The sequence below is a fragment of the Dipodomys spectabilis genome, unplaced genomic scaffold, assembly GCF_019054845.1.
Source record: "Dipodomys spectabilis isolate Male_0828 unplaced genomic scaffold, ASM1905484v1 ptg000096l, whole genome shotgun sequence".
In the NCBI taxonomy this organism is placed as follows: Eukaryota; Metazoa; Chordata; class Mammalia; order Rodentia; family Heteromyidae; genus Dipodomys; species Dipodomys spectabilis.
The window spans coordinates 3,457,652-3,473,452 of NW_024870773.1; the positions used below are offsets into that span (position 1 = coordinate 3,457,652).

A 15,801-nucleotide genomic window follows, 5' to 3' on the forward strand; every position below is an offset into this window, starting at 1 on the left:
GCCATCATTCAGGAGTTAGGCTAAGAGTTGTATATGCTAATTACAGCTCATTTTCATGAAACCAGCAATGTTGGTTTGAATCAGAGCTGCATGTCTAAGAGAGGCAGAACAAACTAATGTTCATTCATACATAGAATTAAAATATTTCCTTCTCTGCTTTCTCCCTATTTAGATTTCCTCCATATTCTTCAACCCATAAGGGCTATGTCCCTTTTTCCCAACCCTCACCCCCATCTCTTTTCAGCAAAGTATCAGAGATTCTAAGAAAAAAATGAAGTCAAGCTCTTCCCCATACAGTTTAACACCCCTCTGCAGTCTATCAGTTTGATGTATTTTTGAAGAGGTTTTAGTTGGGATGGAGGAAGGATGGGCTGTAGTGGGCTTCCAGTCACCATAGCAATACTGGAAAACTTTATGATGTTGTTTATAATGAATCTGGCTTCTTTTGCTTCTATATAATTCATTAGAAACAATTAGACACAATTATTGGATGATGAGAAGTTCAGTGGTAGTTCAAGAAGACACAGTTTACAGCTTTACAAAGGAGTGGTGACTAAGTACATAGAAATATTTGACTTCAGTCAGCTGGTAAAACAGAACTTTGATACATACTCCTGTGGATGGTAATAAAGTAATTTCTGAGTTTACCTTGCAACCCAGTAGACAAGAAGCCTACCTATTTCAGTGGAAGACCAGAAACTAAAGATAGTAAGCACAATGTTTGGGAAAGAAAGCATTTTCCTGAAAGGATTAAATGCCACTTTTATTTATGTATTTATTTATCATATTAGAAAGTTTTCATTATAATGAATAACACAGACACACAATGCAGTTGAATTTTTAGTCCATCTTTAAATTTTTACTTTATTGGAAAATCTGAGTTGATAACGCTTTCCATAATTTTGTTCGCTAATGTGCTTTTTATATGTTTTGAAATCCTATGGAAGAAAATGGTTTTAAATACATCTAATGATTTATTTTTAAGGTTTTTTTTTTCTTTTGGGAATTTTGATGATATCTTTTCTAACCTTTTTTTGCTTTTTCCCAATCAAATCACAGATACCACCAGAGCAAAACGAAGCCAGGAGAGCGATGGCGTTGAATATATTTTCATTTCCAAGCATTTGTTTGAAACAGACGTGCAAAATAACAAGTATGTGGAAACTCTGTCGAATTTTTATCTGACCGTGTTGTTTTTTTCAGCATGTCAACCTTTACAGAGTTTACATAGTACCCCTCCACCATTTGAAGTGCATTTTAATTGGTCATAATCTTTGCAACCCATAAATAGTGATCATCATAATTGTTCCCAAGCGTCACCTCTAATTTTTGCATAATTTAGATGGTTTTCTGCTAACTTCAATGGGTAAGGATTATTTTTCAGCATGCGAAAAGGTTGCTCGTATTGTACCTTGTCCTCTTTCCAACCCGCTAATTGAATCTCAACATGTTAACTTGGGTACAGTTTTATTTTTAAAAACCAGTGGGTAACTATGTAGTGTGTTGCCAGTTCCACCATCTCTTTCATACATGCCTTCAACTCACAGGCACTTCAAACGCTTGAAATAAAGCTTTACATGTAGCACCCCCTCTAGCTAGCTCTGATTTCCCCCTCCCTATCACATGCCCAGGGTTTTCATTTGCTTAAGCATGACTATTTTAGGATATCAGAAAGCAATGCGTATTTGAATGTAGGATTGTGGGATTTTTATTGAAACATCAAAATACTTTCTACACTTTTGGTGCAATGATTGTGTTTTTATAGCACATAATCGCTGCCCTGGTTCCATTAGCCACCACCCAGCTCCTGGAGTTCTGAAGGCCAGCTTGGTTACTCTGTAGGCAATGAAATTCCAGTAGTTTCTATTGTTTGCCTTATTCACTGTTTTATTGCATTGCATTAGTTCTGGAAGAGGGGGTGATGGAAAGCATTAGGTCTCTATTGGACCAAAGTACTTTTTTTTTTTTTCCTGCTTAAGTGTAACACAAGCAAGTGTTACTGATTTGAAAATGTAGAAGATTTTTTAAAATTGACATTTGCTGAAGTACTTGGCCCTGTTTATTTTATTCAACACAGTAGAAAAATTACATGTTCAGCAAAAGTATCTTTTACCTATGAATTACAGCTTTGCCACCTGCATTTTTTTAAACTTAACAAATTATTCTAATACATCTCTTATTTCCCACAGGTTCATTGAATATGGCGAGTATAAAAACAACTACTATGGCACAAGTATAGACTCAGTTCGGTCAGTCCTCGCTAAAAACAAAGTTTGTTTGTTGGATGTTCAACCTCATGTAAGTAAAGGAAGCTACCAGTACGCTTGAGGTGCATGTAATCTCCTGTGCTTCATGTGAGCATTTTAGTGTAAGGCACTGTTAAAGACTAGTCATTCCACTATAATTTGAAACAGCCCTTTTTGAAGAATAATAATGTATAAAGTGTGAGAGATGGAGAGAATGATGAAAAGGGTGACACCGATCAAGATGCATTGTTCTCATAAACTGACTTGTTGAATTGAAATCCTTCTGTACAACTACTTAATGACAGAAGGAAGGAAGGAAGGAAGGAAGGAAGGAAGGAAGGAAGGAAGGAAGGAAGGAAGGAAGGAAGGAAGGAAGGAAGGAAGGAAGGAAGGAAGGAAGGAAAGGAGGGAAAAGTTAGGCAAAAAACCCACTTATTTTTTGTGCCAGTCCTGGGGCTTGAACTCAGGGCCTAGGTGCTGTCCCTGAGCTTTTGTACTCAAAGCCAGCCCTCTGCCACTTGAGCCACAGCTCTACTTGTAGCTTTTTAGTGGCTAATTGGAGATAAGAGTCTCATTTACTTTCCTGCCTGAGCTAGCTTTGAACCAAGATCCTCAGATGTCAAAGTTAGAGCTAGTATCACAGGCTCTGATGCCTGGTTGATGTTGTGCATATATGCAAATTACATTCTCTGGCTTCCTTTTATGGTGTTTGTAGCCTTTAGTTGTCAACAACTGATTGAATAATAATACATAAAGCCAAGTGTGGTGACTCATGTCTGTAATCCCAGCTACTTGGATGACAGACGGACAAGGATCATACTTTCCCCAGACAAAGTTAGCAAAAATATGCATCAAAACCAAACAAGGTATGATGACGCACATCTCTGGTCCCAGCTACTGGGGAGACAGAGACAAGATAATCTCATTTTGAAGCCAGCCTGGGCAAAAGCAATGAACCCTATCTAAAAAACAAAACTAAAAGCAAAAGGATTGAGGGCATGGCTCAAGTGGTAAAGCCTTTGCCTAAAAATTTTGAGGCTTTGAGTACAGTTCCGGTACTATAAAATAAGTAAAATGAAATGAAATGGAATGTATCCCAAGACCTGCTAACTTTGAATTATACAATAATTTTAAAGAATTCTCTCTTCTAAATTATGTTAAGTGAAGTAAGCCAGGCCTAGAAAGATAAAGGACTTATGTTTTCTCTCCTATATGGAAGCTAGATCTAATTTATAAATATACAAACAAACACAGGATCATGCGCACGTGTACAAAACATATTAACCTGAAGTATGGTATATGCAGGCGAAAATTCAAATGGTGTATCTGTCCTTAGAAAAACTAACTCCGAGTCTAACCAGCTGGGTGCTGGTTACTCACACCTGTAATCCTAGCTACTCCAGAGGCTGAGATCTTTGGATCATGGTTCAAAGCCAGCCTGGGCTGGAAAGTCCATGAGACTCGTATCTCCAATTAACCATCAGAAAACCGGAAGTGGAGCTGTGGCTCAAAGTGATTACACTCTAGCCATGAGCAAAAAAGCTCAGGGATACCACCCAGGCCCTGAGTTCAAGCCCCATAACTAACCCCCCCCCCCCAATAAAAGAAGACCGGGACACTGGAACTTGAGGGGGTAAATAGAGGAAGAGAGGGGCAGGGAGAATGTAGTTACAATATCCAATGTGTATCACATGAAACCAGGAAAATTGAAGGGGGGAGGTTTGGGAATGGTAGGAATGGGGGAAGAATGATGAGAGGGTGATACACATCAAGATGTTGTATTCATAAACTGATGTATTGAATAGTAACTCCTTTGTACAACTAATGATAATAAAAATATGCTTTTTAAAAGCCATTGATAGCAGTAAGATAAAGGCCCATTTTGCTATCTTATTTTTTAATTTAATTTTATTGTAAAGGTGTTGTACAGAGGGGTTACAGTAATACTTGTGTAATGAGTACATTTCTTTTTTGGGGGGGGGTCCAGTGTGGGGCCTGAACTCTGGGCCTAGGTGCTGTCCCTCAGCTCTTCAGCTCAAGGCTAGCACTCTACCACTTGAGCCACAGCGTCACTTCCAGCTTTTTCTTTTTGCTTATGTGGTGCCGAGGAATCGAACCCAGGACCTCAGGCATGCAAGGCAAGCGTTCTACCACTGAGCCACCTTCCCAGCCCATGAGTACATTTCTTATTGAACATTGATACTCCCTCTTATCTTTCTCTCACTTTTCCTCCCTTCCCCCACTTCCTCTCCCCACCAAGTTTTAAAGTTTGTTTCCAACATAGTGTCTTGTGAGTATCCCTGTTGTATTAGTTCACCCTTTGTCCTTTGTCTCACCATTTTGTTGTTCCCCTTCCCTTCCCCAAATCAGATAAACGCATGTAGAAGACACAGTTACCAAAATAAAAAAGAGTGACAACAGGATAAAGCAAAGATTGGGGGGTGGGAATGAAAGAAAAAGAAATAATTTCAGGGCTGGGAAGGTGGCTCAGTGGTAGAGCGCTTGCCTTGCATGCCTGAGGCCCTGGGTTCCATTCCTCAGTACCACATAAGCAAAAAGAAAAAAGCCGGAAGTGGCGCTGTGGCTCGAGTGGTAGAGCGCTAGCCTTGAGCTGAAGAGCTGAGGGACAGCACCCAGGCCCAGAGTTCAAGCTCCACAACTGGACCCCCACCACCAAAAAAAAAAAGAAATTTTGGTTATCTTCTCTTCATAAGTTAAAGCATTTGCCATTCTCTATTCTAAAAAAATCAATAATGTATAAAGTGAGGAAAAAATATGAGAAAATGTTTCTTATTTACAGACGGTGAAACATTTACGGACACTAGAATTTAAACCCTTTGTAATATTTATAAAACCTCCGTCGATAGAGCGTTTGAGAGAGACTAGGAAAAATGCAAAGATTATTTCAAGCAGAGACGACCAAGGAGCTGCAAAGCCCTTTACGGTACGTAAGACCACGCATGCACTGAGACACCCACTGTGGAAAAGCCCAAATGGCTGCAAGCAGCTTCCAAGACCAGCGAAGACTGTACATCTCTAAGTGGTAGAATGATTGTTAGGCATATATGTTTTCAAAAGTTGTAATTTCTATGTGTGTGTGTATGGAGCTTAATGATTAAATTGACTCAAAACTACAGTGGCCTAGTACACACAGGCTAGATTCTATCTACATGTACATGTTAGAGTTTTTTCCTAAGCCAAACATTTATATAAAAGAGTAGTTCTGTCTTAGGATAACCTTTTTTTTCTTTTAAAAAAATTTTTTGTGAGCAGGACCTGGGGCTTGAACTCAAGGCCTAGGCACTGTCCCTGAGCTTTTGTATTCCAGTTAGTATCTACCACTTGAGCCACAGCTCCACTTCCAGCTTTTTGGTAGTTAATTGAAGGTAAGAGGCTCATGGACTTTCCTGTGAGCCATGATCCTCAGTTCTCAGCCTCCAGAGTAGATAGGATTATAGGCATGAGCCTCCAGTGTTCAGCCAATAGTCTTAACTTCTAAAGCTTAAAACACCAAAATCAGTTAGTTTATTGTGAATAATCTCAATGAAGCTTGCAGTAATTTGCTTTGTCTGCTAATATCAACAATCACATTTAGTAAGTATGATTTCAGGCATAGAATTAGCAGACTAACATTCAACCTATATTTTCCATGACTGAACACCAGAAGTGGTGTGTTTGTACCATGTATTGTCATGATATGTATGAAGAGAAGCTGTCCTTCCTGGTCTTTATTTCCATTCTTAAGATAATGTATTCTACCTTAGCTCAGAAATAAACAAAGCCAGAAGCCAGTGACTCATGCCTGGAATTCTAGCTACCCAGCAGGCTCAGAGTTGACATTTGAGGTATGAAGCCAGCATGGGCAGGAAAGCCCATAAGACTCTTATCTCCAAGTAAACACAATAAGCTGAAAGTGGGGCTGTGCCTCAAGTGGTAGATTGCCAGCCTTAAGTGAAAAAGGTAAGGGATAGAGCCCAGGCTCTGAGTTCAAACCCTAGTATCAACACACACACAGACACACACACACACACACACACACACACACACACACACACACACACACACACACACACACACACACACACACACACACACACAGTGAGTTCAAACCCTAGTATCAACACACACACAGACACACACACACACACACACACACACACACACACACACACACACACACACACACACACACACACACACACACACACACACACAGTGATCTTGTAAACGAGTCATGGTTAAAGAAGGGGATTTTTATTCCTGACAAAAGATGCAACTCTGAACCCACAACAGCTGTAGGTAAACCCACAGCAGCTGTAGATAAACCCAGGGCGGGATGTTTTCATTGATGTGAGCTGACTTAATTGCCTAGTTAATGAATTTTTTTAATCTTTTGTAGGAAGAAGACTTCCAAGAAATGATTAAATCTGCACAGATAATGGAAAGTCAATATGGCCATCTTTTTGACAAAGTTATAGTAAATGATGATCTCACGGTGGCATTTAATGAGCTAAAAACAACTTTTGACAAATTAGAGACTGATACCCATTGGGTGCCAGTGAGCTGGTTGCATTCATAACTAAGGGAAATTTCCACAATTATCTTTGTAAGATGCATGATCCAATCAGTTACCATTTTAGTGGCAGAGTTTTATTGTTGTTCTTTTTAAAATCTGCATCACTGGCATTGTATACAATCTTGGTAAAGTTGAGTACTAGTTGTATATCTTTTTTTCTTCCTTATTTAAAACACAGTGTGTGACTATAAGATCTATAAGTCCACATTTTCACAATTCTATATTCTTAGAAAAACTCTGAACCTTCTAATGTCTTTAGTATAACTCAATCTGCAGTGTAAGATTGAATTTTTCAAACACATCCCTAGACATAGTATAGACGGGAAGGAGTGCCATCCTTCAGTGAGCCAGATGTGGTGACCTTCACTTGGCACATTGCCCTTGAAGGTAATAATTGAGCACCTTGAATGGCTCCAGACAGATAAGTCCCTTTGTTATTTCCAAGTGAATCCTTTTAAATCTAATGAGGCTGGTAATGAGACAATGTCCTCAAACTATTTCAGAATTGTAAATGTTTCCTTGCATATGCAATATGTTCATAACACATACATTTTACAGTCTAAAGGAATAACTAAAAAATGGACCTTGAGCAAGTAGTCTTTGTCTTACAGTGCTTACCAATTCTATGGTAGAAAATGTAATACATTATGCTATCCAAACTGGCCTCAGATTCCTGAATCTTTGGCTTCAGCCCCTGTAGTTGCTGGGATTACAGGCACATGTCACCATACCCAGCTTGGAAAATAGACTTAAAAATTATTACAAACATAAAACCCTTTATGGTATTAGTAAGCATGGTGGTGTCTTAGGGTAAGAAATGATTACAAAAGACATTTTTTTTTACTTACAGAGACTCAGAAGACATTTCTGGAGTTATCAGAAGGTTTTCTATTTATTTCATTTTTCATTTTCTAACTTTGGATTTTCTCAGTAAATCATAAATATTCTAAAATATTTAAAGTGCATTTTATACATTAGTGATACAGTTAAAGAAACGTGGGCATTTTTTCCAGTTTTGTACTTGATCACAGTCATTTAACTAACATGTGTTTTAGAGAACTTTTTAAATTGTACAAGGGAATTTCATCCAGATAAGCAATAGATACATATAATGTACTTTGATCAAATTCCCTGTCTGTATTACTTTCCTAATCACTGGGAAAACTTACCTGATGTTAATGTCTTTGTCACTAAAATATCAGACACTGTCATAACTTTGACATTGTTAAGTAGGATAAGAACAACACTTACTTTGTAAGTGTTTAGATGGAACCTCTTGTTTTCCTTTGTTACTACTGATCTTCATATAGTAAAAACACTGCAGATGCCCTCAAGTTCTGTTAGAAAACATGCCATCTTTGCATGCATGAAGTCTTGCCAGGGGAGAATCACAGCTCTGTGACCTCCAAAAGAAATGATTTTTGTTGCTTTGTAAACAGTTTAAATGTCATGTTTAAAATAATAATGCAATTTTATATATTTATGAGATATCCAAGAGGCATATTTTTTAATTATCAAATGGGGCTATTCATAAATTGTATGTAAAGATGCATAATATAAAATAGTAGTTTTATAAGTCAAGGTCAACATTCCATGTAAATATCTGACCTTTGCACACAGCTAGAGCCACACGTTCATTATACATATATTGCACATTGGGTAGCATTTATCACTGGATTTTCTTCAGACACATCGAACACAAGAAGCTATTCCACTAGCTCCATATTACATTCATAACAGAATAGCCTGACAGTCAGACTAAATGTTACTTAAGTTTTTTGATTATATAAAAACCATTCATTTAAAAAAGAAAATAAAGGAAGCTGCGGAGCAGGTTTATCCAATATCATTCATGCTACTTCAAAGTCATGTGGCTGGTTTAAGAGAAGTGTGGTTTGATATGGGACATTCTACTCTCTGAACATTGACTAAAATGTCTTCTTTTTCTTTTTTGGGCCAGTCCTAGAGCTTGAACTCAGGGCCTGGACACTGACCTTGAGCCTTTATGCTCAAGGCTAGCACTTTACCACTTGAGATGTCTCACTTCTAGCTTTTTTTTTTTTTTTTTTGAGGTTAAGAGTCTCAAGGACTTTCCTGACCAAGCTGGCTTCAAACCTCTGTCCTCAAATCTCAGCATCCTAGGATGACAGGCATGAGCTACCAGCACTTGGCTCATTGACTAAAGTTTCTTATAAAGCATGATATCCTGTATCAAGAATGATTGGAAATGTATCATATTCTAGGATATCCTCTGAACAATTTAGGCAGCCCATATTTTTGCCTCAGATATTTACCTCGATTTTCCTTTTCTTCATTCACAGATAATTGTCTCAATTCTTTATTGTGGGAGATACAGTGTAAAATAATGGAATTAGTCTTTTTAGGTAGTGGAAGCCTTGGGGATATTTAAAAAAATAGAAAACCAGTGCTGAACAATATTTTTAAATACCAAAAGGCAATTTGAGAAATGAGGTGGTATACATAGGCTTATAGGTGATGCTTCTTGGTGGTTATAGAGGTTGATTAAAATTGAGTAAGGCCAAACAAAGGGCTTGTTGATAACTGTGGCTAAAGACCCTGGATTCTGTACTTTCTACCCCTCCCCTTGGAACTCCCCTGTCCATCCACCCCTATCCTCCCCCAGGAGAGAGCCCTGTGTACCTCACTTTCTCCTAAGAGCCTGCTTCCTACATGGAATACCAGCCAATATTTGAAAGAAGAGGAAAATCCATTTGTCAAGATTTAAAATCCAGCACCAAGAAAGAATTCTGCCTTCCATTCTAACATCCGATTAAGACTTTGTCGACACAAAAAAGTGAAACTGAACTATAACTTTTACCATGACTATACTGCCCAGTAGGAAAACTCTGTTACCTTTAAGGCTAACATTCCTGGTGTTGTATTATAATCGAATGTATCTAAATTGTAATAATATAAAATCGACAGACATGTAATCTCAGATTTATGAAGCTATATTGTTAAAAATCTTCCTAAAGATATGGATTTTTATTATTTATTTTATTTTGGACTAGGATGGATTTAGAGATAAATATAATGGAAAACCTTTTATCTTAATAAAGAATCTGTATGTGCTTAAAATTGTTTTTGTACTTGAATATCCTATTTATTATATTCATATTACAGTCCCTTCTATTCTGCTGTTTCCCTTGGTAGGAAAAAATTTTGACTATAAAGTGAAGAAATCGATGTTGCCATGTGTAAAATTAAAGTTTGTATTTTTCTCGTGGTAGTCCTCAAGATCTTTAGACACATGGAATTTGTCTTCTTGTCCTATTACTATAGCAGTTTAAAGAGCTACAGTAGCAAAGATGCCCCTCCATTCTTCATATTCTGCCCCCTTCTCCCATCTTCTCATCTACGGTCCCCTCCCCTTCCTATTCTTTTTTTCTCTTTTATGTTGTTACTAAGTAGTTGTACAAAGAAGTTACAATTCCATAAGTCAGGTTATACATACAATGCTTCCATTATTTTACTCCCATTTTCCCACTCTCGACCCAATCTCAAGTTAAACGTTAATTTTTACATAATATACATAGAATCTGATCACTGCATTTGCTCATCCTTCATCCCCTCCTTATCTCCTGTTCCCTCTCCTCATCCCATCAAGGAGAAAGGCACAAGTCCCTAAACACACACTTGTACATGGAGCATAATCCTCTGTGCCTGACTTCCTTCTTCCGAAGATACCTCACTTCTGTTTTGATGGTTGTTAATAGGGCAACTACAGTTCTGATTGAATAGAAAAATAAAAAGATCCTAAATTGGGAACACCATTGAGCTACCAAGCCAATATTGAGCCCTGGTAATTGGTGAATAAAAAGTGTTAAGATAGATTAAGTCACTGTTGGCTTATTGTTACTTGGTACCAGAAGCACTCTGAAAGAACTCCTGATCAGAAGCCATATACATCCACAAGCAATACTCAAACTGCTCAATGTCTGCTTTCACTTTGGCAGGCTGCATTTTTTTTTTAATTCAGCTGTTGTATGTCTTGCCTTGACTTGACATAGTGATCATCTTAAAACACCCTGGACCTAGGCTCACACCTATAATCCTAATTATTCAAGAGGCTGAGATCTGAGGATTACAGTTCAAAACCAGTCCAGGCAGAAAGGTTTGTGAAACTCTTACCTTCCATTAACTACCAAAGAGCTGGAAGTGGAACTGTTGTGGCTTAAGTGTCAGTGCTAGCCTTCAGCAAACAAAAGTTCAGGAACAGCCTGTATGTCCTGAGTTCAAGCCCCAGAAATGCCACAAAAAAATAAAAAATAATTTTAAAAAAGACCACCCTGGCCAGGCGCCGGTGGCTCACGCCTGTAATCCTAGCTACTCAGGAAGCTGAGATCTGAGGATCATGGCTCAAAGCCAGCTCAGGCAGGAAAGTTCGTGAGACTCTCATCTCCAATAAACCTCTAGAAAACTGGAAGTGGTGCTGTGGCTCAAGCAGTAGAGTGCTCACCTTGAGCTGAAGAGCACAAGGACAGCGCCTAAGCCCAGAGTTCAAGCCCCACGACTGACAAAAAAAAAAAGACCTACCTGGATTCTATGGGTTGGGCAAAAGAAAGAAACAGTTTCCATTTTATTTTGGTGAGGTTCTGCCTCTTCTTCACAATATAGGTAAGAATTTAACATCAAAATTTAAGCTTAGAGAAAGTTGTTGGGTTTGGATTTACAAAATACATGTGTGTTCTAATCTTTGTAATCTCATATACACACATTAAAAGGCTAATCAGGGCTGGGAAGGTGGCACAGTGGTAGAGCGCTTGCCTTGAATGCATGAGGCCCTGGATTTGATTCCTCAGCACCACATAAGCAAAAAGAAAAAAGCCGGAAGTGGCGCTGTGGCTCAAGTGGTAGAGCGTTAGCCTTGAGCTGAAGAGCTGAGGGACAGCACACAGGCCCAGAGTTTAGGGCCTCACGACTGGACTCAAAAAAAAAAAAAAAAAAAAAAGGCTAATCATTACCTGAGCCTACCATTTTGAACAAAACATCTATTTGATTGTTGAATCTGATCTGGACAGTAATAACACAGAAGGTCCTACTTTTTGAGCTTTTGTTCAGTAGTATAGTATATAAATTATGATTGTTAATTCCACTTATAAGATTTCTAACAGTTGCCCATAAAACAGTGTCACTGCTGAAAATGTTAACATCTGTAGACCACAAAGTAATAACAAAATACAATAGTGAGGCACTAGTAGCCCATGTCTATTACCCTTGTTACTCAGGAAGTTGAGATCTAAGAATCTCATTTCCAAGCAAGTCCAGACAGAAATTCAAGAGACCTTCATGTCTCAAACACCTGAAAAAAAAAGCCAGAATTGAAGTTGTTGGCTCACATGGTAAAACACCACCCTTAAGTGAAAAAGCCAAGTGAAAGCTTGCAGCCCTCAGTTCAAGCCCTGATACTGTGTCAGCACAAAACAGAAGAAGAAAGAGAAAAGGGTAAAGTGAATTTAAAGTCCAACCAGATAAGATCTCTCAGAAGAGTTTTAAGAAATACAAGTTGTTGATTTCCCCCCCAGCTAGTGGCATTTTCACAGATGTTTTAATGCCACCCCTCCCCCGGTACCCCTTCCCCCACCCCCTGCCCCTATCTCTTAGTATCTTTAGTTGGTTGGTGCCATGGACAGCTCTCCAGCTGGACTTCCACTTAACCTGCTTCTGCTATAAAGTTTGCTGTGCCCAAAGGCCAGTGGATGAGTTAACAGCAAAACACCCAGACTATGAGCCAAGTGGGCCCTTTAAAAATGTGTATGGACAAAAGGAAACAGTACTTTTAAGTACTGCAGCAGAGCAACACAGTCAAGATGGTGGAGAGAGGTCAGCATGGATGAAGAGGCTTGCAGCAAGGAGACTGCTCAGCAATGCGTCTGGGTCCTCCCAGTGGGATGCAGGTCTTTCTCCTAGTGGACATGCCCTACTATCCCATAGGGCCAGTATCTATTAATGCAGACAGTAGCGATGGTCCTGGTCCTATTTGTTCTTGGGTCTTCTGCTCACCTTTTCTCTATCTTGTTCTGCCTTGAGCAAAAAATGAGCCCTGAAGATGACTTGCCACTCTGAGAATGATTTAGACAGACACTAGTGGGCTATAGAGACAGGAGGGAGAAGAGACCAGGGTATTGCTCCTGTGCCTCATCTTGCTAGGACATTCTCTGATGCAATCATTGAGTCTTTTTCTAATTCCCCTCGGGTTCTTGGTCCCCTATACAGATGGAGTTTGTGGCTTCCTGCTTTCCTGAGAGGAATCTCCTGACTTCTTTCTCTGATGGCTGGTAAGCCTTTTGGCTTTTCCTTCTGCTGGGTGATCAGTTGCTTGCACCTAGCCCCTCCGTCTTAAATATGCAGTTTCCCTTTTTGGAGACAACACTGGTAAATAAAGTAACTACTCCAAAGCCTTAAAGCCTTTGGACCTGAAAGGACAGGTCCAAAACACACATCCCATTGCTATTCCCATCTGTAAGATTTTTTCCTCTCTTCATTTCACATTTACTAGGCACTCCTGCTATTATTGTTTTTCTCTTGCATTTTTAACATTTCTTCTATTTATGACTCGAAGCCCCACTTCAGCTTCTAAGTGGACTTTCTTGTTTTTTAGTTACTACATCTTATACTACTTGCCAAACACCATTTTATTATGTTCCACACTTAAAAAGCCACCTGGATAGTCTCTCTTTTCTAGTCTCTTTGTTAAACTATCTTTAAGCCCCCTTGCGTGTTTTTGTAATGTGTAACGCAGACTCTGTTACAACAGAAAAGTTTCAAAAGACTTGTGCAGCTGGGAACTTTTTGATGATTTCATTTTATAAGTCCTTTGGAATGAACGTGGGCATTAAGAGGCACCCTGTATATGATATCAGTTTAACAAGATCTGAGTGGCTTTACTTTTACAGAGAAGTTAACATTTCTAGACGTTGCGATTCCACCGGTGGCTTTCTCTCCATAATGTTTAAAAAATGGAATTTAGCAGACATATAAAAATAGGCAAAAGAAATAGGAACGTTGCCATAAATCTTTTCTCCTAAAGTGTTTTTCGATTGCTTCAGAAAGAAACAAGACGAGAAGGTCCAGGTGCTATTGGTTAACGTCGAGGGTTGATGTTTCAAGCATCTCAAAGGGATATAATGAAAAAAAGTCAAACGAAAGAACACAGGTCACATGTTGGACAGGAATTCACCAGGGAAATCAGGTCCATCTGGCCTCTACATGAAACAGAAATGTACAAGGCCCACCAAAGCAATGAAGAAGCCCAGCGGGGCAGAAATCTCCAGCTGCCTGTCCCTTCTGTGGCCAACCCCAGGTCAAGTTCTCTCCAACCAGGCACCACCTGCAGGTCATGACAGTGGGCAGGGGGGGGGGGGGAGTGTCTCTGTGCTTTTGTGATTCTTTACTGTGGTCACAGTGGCCACTTGGGCCACCAACATTTGCCTCTAGGAAGTAGATCCCTTGGACACATCCCCTGGGCTAGAAGTTAGGAAGGAGGTCTTTCAGGCAGGCACTCATTCTCTATAAATGCTCAGACCTCAGAGTTGTGTCTTGGGCCAGCTGTGTACCTCCACACTTTGGGTTTTTTTTTTTTCTTCTGTGGCGTAAAAAACAACAGCAGTGATTTCTACAAGTTTTTAATATGTCCCTATGCTCTATCTTAACATATATGGGTGTTTTCAGGCTGTTGTTATTACAGACACTGTTTCAATAACAACTGATACTTTTCTCCAGTGAACTTTCCTATTTCTCTAGGATGCATTTCTAGTGATGGGATTTCAAGGTCAGACAGGGTGTCCTTTACCTTTTGATAGATAGCACTAAAGTGTGTTCTTGGAACATCATTCTGATTACATCATACATACTTAGTGAATGATGATCATTTCTTTTGATGTTGTTATTTACTGTCAACATTGAGGTGGTTCCTGGCACTGGATGGAAAGCTATTTTTGTTTTCTAATCGCTTTGTTGGGAAAGATGTGAGAAGCTTATAGGTAGAAGCTAAGACACAGAATAAATGCCAAGAAAGGGCTAAGTGAGGGATGTAGACTTCTGGGGGCTGAAGACTGGAGCCTATCACGTGATGCTTGGTAGAGGAAGGAAGCAAGGGTGGTTTTCCTGCCACACAACAGAAAGGATTCTGGAGAAGAGATATGAATAATGCCTTCAAATTCTCAACCTGGGATAGCAAACACTTCTCTTCCTTCCCCTACCAAGTTGCCAATGAACTGCACATTGCTGTTCTTTCTTTCTTTCTTTCCTTCCTTCCTTTCTTCTTTCTTTCTTTCTTTTTTTGGGTCCAGTCGTGGGGCCTGAACTCTGGGCCTGGGCACTGTCCCTCAGCTCTTCAAGCTCAAGGCTAGCACTCTACCACTTGAGCCACAGCGCCACTTCCAGCTTTTTTCTTTTTGCTTATGTGGTGCTGAGGAATTGAACCCAGGGCCTCAGGCATGCAAGGCAAGCGCTCTACCACTGAGCCACCTTCCCAGCTTTTTCTTTCTTTTTAGTGCATAGTTCAGATATACTCACCAAAGAAGACAAAGGAATTGCAGACGTCTGAGTTACAGCGTAGTGTACAATAATTGTAGTATATACTGACTAGAGCCCAACCACATTGCACATCATGCGGAAAATGAAGACACAGATACACCACAAAACACCAGTGGTTGTAATCATGTAATATTGTGATGGCTATTACTGTAATTTTAGGGAGTTCCTGGCCATCTCTTTTCATGCAAGTATTTTTTACATAGTTGTATAATCATAGTATATATAGTTTTGTGTCTTGATTTATAAATTGGATATTAATGTGTATGATTTTACATATAAACAAAATTACAAAATGGAAAACCAAAATTCTTTATCTCCTATTTACACTTTTTGTTGTTGTTCCCTGAAGTGATCATAGGCATAGGTACACAGTACACATTTGCAATTCAGTTCTCGGCGGCACATCTTAAAGACTTGTGT

The 15,801-nt window shown here is 39.3% G+C and overlaps 1 protein-coding gene across 1 annotated transcript in view; it reads left to right on the forward strand.

Annotated features, from left to right (window-relative positions):
- Mpp7 (membrane palmitoylated protein 7) overlaps nucleotides 1-8,816 on the forward strand; it is a 220,896-nt gene extending 212,080 nt beyond the window's left edge. Inside the window, exons 14-17 of the mRNA XM_042686270.1 lie at nucleotides 1,060-1,153; nucleotides 2,190-2,298; nucleotides 5,047-5,190; nucleotides 6,646-8,816. Coding sequence (XP_042542204.1) covers nucleotides 1,060-1,153; nucleotides 2,190-2,298; nucleotides 5,047-5,190; nucleotides 6,646-6,825 — 527 coding nt within the window. The 3' untranslated portion in view covers nucleotides 6,826-8,816. The remainder of the gene's footprint in view (nucleotides 1-1,059; nucleotides 1,154-2,189; nucleotides 2,299-5,046; nucleotides 5,191-6,645) is intronic.
- The last annotated feature ends 6,985 nt before the right edge of the window (nucleotides 8,817-15,801 follow it).